Source organism: Lytechinus variegatus, chromosome 8 (assembly GCF_018143015.1).
Source record: "Lytechinus variegatus isolate NC3 chromosome 8, Lvar_3.0, whole genome shotgun sequence".
NCBI classification, from domain to species: domain Eukaryota; kingdom Metazoa; phylum Echinodermata; class Echinoidea; order Temnopleuroida; family Toxopneustidae; genus Lytechinus; species Lytechinus variegatus.
This window is the reverse complement of record NC_054747.1, coordinates 1,656,820-1,665,707: the sequence shown is the minus strand read 5'-3', so window position 1 is coordinate 1,665,707 and position 8,888 is coordinate 1,656,820. Positions and strand designations below refer to the sequence as shown.

Here is an 8,888-nt window from a genome sequence, read left to right as displayed (position 1 = left end):
CCTGATGATTTAGCGAGCGAGTGTATTTATACAAGCCGTTTCTATCATTTCAGTATATTAATTTTATCAATTTCGTTTTATCGGCAATTGCCGCTTGTATCTAAATGCCCCAAATCAAACGTAATTGGAAATGTGATTTTTATGTTACTTTATTTTTTTTCAAGACGCACCTTCTCTGAGTCTTTCTTTTCTTTTCTCTTCCAAAAGAAACTAATATTACAATACTGGCAAAGCCACAGAATGCATCTATGTCAAATGCCACTACACCATCAGTAAACGATACTACGCCCTCAATCTGTCCACAATGGAGAGGTAACAGGACAGTTTTAGAGCGGTCCTACGTCATAGAAGATCGGGGAATGACGTCATTCTTCAGGGGTTGGGTCGACGTACAGGGACAAGGAGCGGCCAATGATTTTTGCAGGTATTTGGCAACGATAGTTCATGTCATTATAAACAATGGATACCGTCGTTTAATAAATCATCTATACAGCATCATCTCTTATCTTCGAAACTTTCTGATAGTATTTTATGCAGTTAATAAGTTGAAAGCGTTTCCTAAGTTCAGACGTTTCCCTCTGTTTCACATTGGAAAATGAATTTACTTTACAGAAACAGAACATGAAAATTCTGCAATAACGTGTTATAGATAACAAACCCTAAATACATAGGCAAAACAAAAATCTTGCCAACTTTTTGGTCAGAGGCCTTTTAGCAATATAAACTGAAAAAAAATAAAATGATTTCGTTACCTGTACTATGACTACTACTATTATTGTTTTTCTTTTATGGACTTTATAGTCATGCTAAATACATAGGCAAAAAAAAATCTTGCCAACTTTTTGGTCAGAGGCCTTTTAGCAATATAAACTGAAAAAAAATAAAATGATTTCGTTACCTGTATTATGACTACTACTATTATTGTTTTTCTTTTATGGACTTTATAGTCATGCTGGTAATTGAAACCTGTTGCAACTAATTTCATTAAGTAATTTCTGCAGTTTTACATGTTACATCACTCCAGTCAAAGGCTTCGACAGACGAAATACATTGTCATATTTTACTTCTTTAGTTTTTTGGGCTTCAACATTTCGAATTAAAAATATTTTTCTCTCATTCAGTCATTAACAAAAAATTGATATGATAAATTCGTACACCAATTTACCATTACGAATATAGAAATGGTTTTCAAACAGAAAAAATACATTATTCCATTTTATTATTGATACCTTTTAACCTATTATCCTTTGCATTATAATCATCACCATCATCAATGTCATCATTATTTCTAGTATCAATAATTCCAGATTTATTACGGCTAGCATTATTCGACATCTGCATGCACAGAAATTTGCATTATTTTTTTCTTTTTTCAATAGAATAGTAAGAACTGATGGGAAACCGTTCATGTCCTGTCTACTGGCTGGTTCGATGGAAGATGACCTATTAGCATACACATCTCCCAACCCCTCCGAAGAATGGTTTGACCCAGGCTATTCCAATACTTGGTATATGAAAGACGAAGATGAAGATGGACGAGATGACTATTGCAGGTATATAGAAGGCTATAGGTTTCACGGGCCTAATAACAACTGGCAGACAAAAGATATTCATTCGAGCCAACCCAATCTAAATTTTTTAATCTCATATTGCTAATTGACACAAAAACGAATGAATATGACTGACAATCTATCACTGATGCTAGGGAAGGTCCCTACTAAATTTTCCTGTTTCAAATGTGAAAGATATATCACAACTTTGGAACTATTTTTTTTACTGGCGGCGAAAGAATAAGGGCCATCAGCAGGATGCAATTCAGACCCATAACTCGAGTGAAGAGTTTGCACAACAGACTACTCCCAGCGTGCGTGTGTGTGTGTATGAGAGGGGGGGGGGGGGGTAGTTGAATATTGCTGCGAATCAACAAAAATAGATAGAATAAACCCATGCAAAGGTTATCATTAGCCGATCTTTAAATGATTCACTTTCGTTCAATTTTAGTTGCATTTTTTTCCCAATAATTTATTATTTTTTAAATTATGTTTTGATTATAACAAATTGAAACAAATCACAAAATTTACAAATGATTATTAGGTGATTGCAGATCACAAGTTAGTTACACAAAAAGACAAAATAACAACCATAATAACAAAAGAACTTACCTACTTATCCTCCCCCACCCTCCCCCCCCCCACAAAAAAAAGTAATGGGGCAAAGTGATGACTTAATATCAGTGTTATCTAAGTAAATATAGGTGATATGGTAAATAAAGTAGACAAAACGAAATATACAAGCTATGATTATGAAGTGGTGTCCAAACAACTATTCATAGGATTAAAAAACACAACCGGTTATCCAAGACGACATGATTATGGAGGTTTTTAAACGAACAAGTATATCAAGGAGAGTGAGATACAAGTTGCATGAAAAAATGGGATCTGATGTCTACAACCATTTAACAAATGCTATGCAGTATTATTTCAAAAATGGGGCACTAATGCTTTTTTTTGGCCATAATTGTTACCCTATACAATGTATACATGCAGCAGATCCACTGTATGAATCATCAAAATACCGGAAAAGGTTATCATGGTCAATGGGCGGATACAATCACAATGATCACATAGATAATGCGTGTTTTTATTGTTCATAATACAACGATGGAAATTACTGTTATCATTTTCTGGTTTAGTGGTCGTTTTGTGTTTATCGGTTTTATTTATTTTTGGTGACGTACACAAACATTACCTTGGGAAAAGAACACACTATAATTAGTATTATTTTTATCTTCTCTTTCATGTTATTTGGTACCTGATTTTTATTCTCTTCTCCATCTATTTCATATTTGCTAATAATTAGCTTGATCTTCTTTCCTCTCTGGCAGTTATGTCACCTCCCACTTCTAACTTTCTGGGTTTTAGGGGGTTCAAATTCCGGTTGTTTAAATTTATTTCGTTTGAGATCAGTCGTCCCTTACTGCCTAATCCCGTCTTCACCACTGGCGTAAAAGCGCGTCTTCGACCCATGTCACCCAAAAAAGTTCTACGATCAATGTCATAATGTAATTTGTTCAAGTATTATATCAAACTCTTTCACAAAATCATTTTTTTTTATTTCCAAATGGTAAAAAAGGGTACTGGCTCATTTCACTTTCTTGGCGCTTTAAAGACAGGGTGTCCTACAGGCCAAGTTTGGCCCTCTTTTGTTTTTTTCTCATTACGCTGCTGCCACCTTCTTTCATTTCATTTATTGGTTTTCGCAACATTTTCATAACAAAATTCTGGACAAGAAAATACATATCTGAAACTTGACATCAAGATAATGAACAATAGTTTTGTATAAAATCCTCAAATATACCTTACATAAATGAAAATCATTAAGTGGTATTTTCTGTTACAATAAATAGAATAGTTGCAAGGGTCGTCACAAAAGCAAAGCTTGAAAACGTAGCAACCCTGGAAAATAACCAAAATAATTAATATCTATTGTCATTAAACGTGCAGGTGCATGAGGGGGAGGGGGGCAAGGGGGATGCTTGGTCCTTAGCATGGAATTTATACATGTTTTAGATAAAAGTCAATGTCTAATTAAAATAATGATAACAATGGTAATCATTTTTTTATTTGTTAGGTATTGGTTTAATTGCAATTCTTTTATAGTTCGTTTAAAGGAATAAAATGATCTTGTCAGCTTGAGTGAATCTGGCAATGCATTCCAAATATCAGGTCCATGATGTCTTAGTGTTTTATGTGCAAATAGTGTCCTGGGATTGTTTAAGTGAATATTATTGCATGTTCTTGTTGGATATGAGTGTAAATTGTTATTATATGAAAATGAATCCGTGAATACTGGGAGAAGTATGTCGTAATTATATCTATACCTAAACATTGCTATTTGTAAAGTATTAATATCATTTATCTTGAATATTTTCAGACGATAAAAAAGAGGGTCTGTATGTGAAAGATATGCAGATTTTGAACAGATTTTGAACAGATTTTGAATTCTTTATTTCTCCACGATTCCCTTTCTCTCAGTCTCGTACCTTTTGAAAGTGTAAAGTGATTACTTGACTTCAATTTTCAAATCGATACTGAGGTATTTATAAAAGACTTTTCATTCTTCCTTTTAAAAACATAAAACCACAGATGCGTCGGAAGTGTACCGGATACAACGGTTGTATGTATGAAAGCTGGACCTGCTGGATTCGAGGGTCACGAAAGAGATTTTACACCGGAAAGCTCACCGATGGATTGCTTCTACCTCACCGCTGATCCCTTCTTTGGATTTCCGTAGTTGTGGTCAGCAATAAACTCCAGGGGTGTGTCTCATGAAACACATTTTCAGTGATTTCCACTGACTGATCTGGCCTAAACCAATCAGAAGCAAGGATTTTTGTAGCTCATAACAGTTTCAAGTGAAGGTCATTGACTATTACGTTTTATAAAATGGGTCCCAGATTGCCCGGAAGGGAACATATTTTCTCCATTTAAAAAGTGGATTCCATGTCAAAAGGACTGGGATAGCAGAAGGCCTAATCCATCCACGTCATTCAAGAACCCTCCAATCAGATCACACATGGTGCTTAGAAACGTGCTCTGAACTTTTGGATATTTAGCTTTCCATCTCGGATGTATTCATTCATCTTTTGACAGTTGTTTGAAATGAGAAATTCGATGAATCGAAAAAACGCATTCGAATGTTTCAGTATCTTGATTCAGAGATGTCATGGTTCATTCGAAGAAGGCACCAAGGTCATCAAATTAGGCGTAATCTGCTCTTGAACATTTACTAAATGGGGTATTTACAGATCAGTTATTTTTTTTCAGATTAAATAATGGATTTCATTAAAATATTTTTTTAACAGAATGGAAATGTGACTGTGCCAAGTAGCCAGACGAAAGAATAGATTCCGTTTCTTCTTCTGATTTACTACTATCTAAGTTAAGAACCAGAATACTCTTTATTCATCTTTCACAGTTAAACATGTTAATAGAGAAAATTTTAATTCAATTTCCCCAACATATGCTGTTATGTTTTTATTTTCGTTGATAATTGTAGGATGATGATTATGCCTGCACAGTAAAAACGCTGTTTAAGATTTTATACAACGCTGTTCACTAAATGAACCTTACAGTATATGTTTAACCATTTAAACAATGTCTTTGTTTTTGTTTAATTTCTTGAAGATTGGATATTGAAAATTAAACCTTGTTGCTTAAACACTTGTTAATACTGTTTAACCAATTACTGTAAGATTCATATAGTAAACAGCGTTGTATAATTTTTTTGACTGTGTATTTCTCTGCTATTTATTCAAAGTATGTGGGCATAGGCATACACTTTCAAAGAATAGCATGACATTTGCTCTGGCGACATTTGCTACGATGTAAATTCCACACACCAGTTTCAACCTTGGATTTAACGCTATATCCTATCCTAAACCTAACCATTAACCTTACATAAAAAACCGCATTGCAATCATAGCCTAGCCATATATCTTAGACGAAATAACACGCGGAGCTATTGTCGCCGGAGTTTCGATTTCAACGACGCCTTTCACTTTTGAACGAATTGGATGTTGATTGCTAAATGACTGACTTGAAACGATCTGAAATATTTTCATCACACGCGCTTTTATTGCAGCAAACTATTTCAGGGAGCATGATTTAAATTGCTGCCATTGGAGCTTTACCAAAAAAATATATCCCGGATTGCCTTGTCTATTTTTAAGTAGAATTGTAGAAACACATGTTTTTTTAGATGTACCTCCCTTCAGAGAAGATAACACACAAAAAATGGAAAATAAATTATTTCTGCAAGTTGAAACCGTTACTCTAATAACGGTTTGCATGTCGGTTTCAGCGAATACCACGATCTGGAATTCATTTCAAATTATCAAGAGTAAGTTTCCGGGAGAGATGTCGAAAACGTAAAGCTCAATTACATCAAGCCCTGTGACTTTGTTATCTAACTGTGTAGATGATATAAGGAGGGAGGGTGTATTATTCATTTAATCTAGGGAGAGTAATTAAGACCCTACAGTATTACCATAACGTGCATTACCTCATAATTAATTTTGCACAGAACATGTATAATTTTTATTGTAAACAAGATCTGATTTTAAATACGAAGCAATGTAAAGTTTTATCCTGTTTTTGTCTCACCTGCGAAGCAGAGTGAGACTATTCCGACGGCGGCGGCGGCGTCAACATCAAATCTTAACCTGAGGTTAAGTTTTTGAAATGACGTCATAACTTAGGAAGTATATGGACCAAGTTAATAAAACTTGGCCATAATGTTAATCAAGTATTACTGAACATCCTATAAGGGTTTCATGTCACATGACTAAGGTCAAAGGTCATTTAGGGTCAATGAACTTAGACCATGTTGGAGGGATCAACATCGAAATCTTAACCTGAGGTTAAGTTTTTGAAATGTCATCATAACTTAGAAAATATATGGACCTAGTTCATGAAACTTGGACATAAGGTTAATCAAGTATCACTGAACATCCTGCACGAGTTTCACGTCACATGACCAAGGTCAAAGGTCATTTAGGGTCAATGAACTTTGGCCGAATTGCGGATATCTGTTGAATTCCCATCATAACTTTGAAAGTTTATGGATCTGATTCATGAAACTTGGACATAATAGTAATCAAGCATCACTGAACATTTTGTGCGCGTTTCAGGTCACATGACCAAGGTCAAAGGTCAATGAACTTTGGCCGAACTGGGTGTATCTGTTGAATTACCATCATAACTTTGAAAGTTTATGGATCTGATTCATGAAACTTGTACATAAGAGTAATCAAGTATCACTGAACATCCTGTGCGAGTTTCAGGTCACATGATCAAGGTCACAGGTCATGTAAGGTCAATGAACTTTGGCCATGTTGGGGTTTTTTGTTGAATAACCATCATATCTCTGTAAGTTTATTGGTCTAGTTCATAAAAAGTGGACATAAGAGTAACCATGTATCACTGAACATCTTGTGCGAGTTAGAGTAGTATTCAAAGTCAGCACTGCTGCTATATTGAACCGCGTTGTGCAGGTGAGACGGCCAGAGGCATGCCACTTGTTTTTTTTTAGCATTCATTTGCGACGGTAGTTATGAACGTTGGTATATAAAATATTGTAACGTACTGTAAACAAAATATTTTAATTGAGTGTGTTTTGACAAGTATGATCATTATGGTATTATATTGTTTTTTTTTCGGTATTACATATTTTTTAACATTTAAAACAAATCCTCAAAATGCAAATGATTTTACATCATTTCTTCACAGAATTTTGTATCCGTTGTAAAAGTAAAGGATAATTGCTGTGTAGAAACAATCGCTTGTCTAAATTGTTGTTACCATCTTTTTACCACATGTATCAAGGGTGTAATATTTCCTCTGAAATATTAAAATAAATTGACAACAAACGTATATTAAGGAATCGAAAATCGATAATCATTGCAGTTGTATTTATGGTATGTTAGGTAAAAAAAAAGAGGTGACTAATGATAAGTGCATGAGTTTCATATCGTTTATCAAAACACAGAGATCAAGTGATTGTGATATTACACCAACCTGGTGGACTGTACTTTCACTGATGCATGATGATGGTGATGATGGCAGGGGCGGATCCAGGATTTCCCAAATGTGGACGGGGGGGGGGAATTTTTCGGAGGAAAATTTTGACAAGCCCCACCCCCCAAAAAAAGGATTTCAACCACAAATTAAGGATATTCCATACCCGAAAAAAATTTGACAAACCAAAAAAGATGGTTTTCAACCACAAATAAAGGATATTTCGTACCAGAAAAAACATTACTCTGTGCACACCCCCCTACCTGGATTCGCGCCTGGATGATGATGTGATTTCGGCTCCTGCCTTGCCTTTTTTTACATTATGTGTTGACATGAAGGGACGTGATGCGGGAACCTTCTCCAGAATTTCTGCTCCGTATCTGTGTTACAATAAGACAAAACAAGAGAAAAAAAAAGTTAAATTGTCCCTTTTCGTCATTGCCATGTTTTGTAACTAGTAGCGTTCCCGTCTGAATTTGCAACCAAATCATTTTATCACAGAATGTCGTATGTCCCTGGTGCACGACTTATTTATGAAATTGTTTACACAATGTTCAGGAATTATGCATATTTTCCCTCCTCGTTTCAATCTCACCGATTGCAATTTGCATGCACTAAATTATAAAGCACAACATGTTACCTCAAGCAGTTGAGATTCAGTTGAAGTGTATACTACTACTTCAAATTCTACAGGTTTTAAACAGAAACCACCATTTTTTGTTTTGGCAACGGTTTAAAAACTAATCAGAGAAGAAAGATAAGTCCAAAGAGGAACTTCAACTGCATAATTTTTAAATAGACGCAGCCTGCATGAAGCCAATATAATTATATTGTTATCCATGTTTGTTATGTCTCCCCAACGATGTGCAAACAGTACTTACATGTACAAACTGATTGGGTATTCATTTATGACAATTATGATTATCATAACTGTTTACACGTTCAAGGGGCCGGAACAGAACAAACTTTTATTTCCAACACAATCATGACATTTATTTGTATATAGGTACAAATATGGTAATTGTTTGCAAGTCCAAGTAGCCGGAACAGAATAAACTTGTATCCCCAATATCAGGAATATTGCAATATATTCCTGACAATTATGAAGAACCATCGATGCGTGGCGACAGTAAAAAAAAATCGTTTCGTTAATCAAACTCATCCGACCTTCGCTAAAACCTTTATTAAACAAATCGCGTGCACGATACATATTTTTTTCTCTCATCCTGATGATGACCACAGTTCTATATTTTTCAGTTGCCATGGTTTTTGGTGGGCCTTGGTTCCATGTTTCAGTAATTTCCGCAATTT

The 8,888-nt window shown here is 35.0% G+C and overlaps 1 protein-coding gene across 1 annotated transcript; it reads left to right on the top strand.

The window, feature by feature from the left end:
* The first annotated feature begins 211 nt into the window (after positions 1-211).
* On the top strand, positions 212-5,810 carry LOC121419792. Its single transcript, XM_041614252.1, has 3 exons — positions 212-424; positions 1,380-1,553; positions 4,146-5,810. Exons 1-3 carry the CDS (start codon positions 249-251, stop codon positions 4,291-4,293), a joined length of 498 nt encoding a protein of 165 aa, XP_041470186.1. The 5' UTR covers positions 212-248; the 3' UTR covers positions 4,294-5,810.
* The last annotated feature ends 3,078 nt before the right edge of the window (positions 5,811-8,888 follow it).

What these genes read in the sequence shown, in the direction of transcription:
- LOC121419792 (XM_041614252.1), top strand. Translation starts at nt 249, where the DNA reads ATGTCAAATGCCACTACACCATCAGTAAACGATACTACGCCCTCAATC. An exon ending in GCGGCCAATGATTTTTGCAG is followed by an intron (nt 425 to 1,379) that starts GTATTTGGCAAC and finishes TTTTTTCAATAG; the next exon opens with AATAGTAAGAACTGATGGGA. An exon ending in GGACGAGATGACTATTGCAG is followed by an intron (nt 1,554 to 4,145) that starts GTATATAGAAGG and finishes ATAAAACCACAG; the next exon opens with ATGCGTCGGAAGTGTACCGG.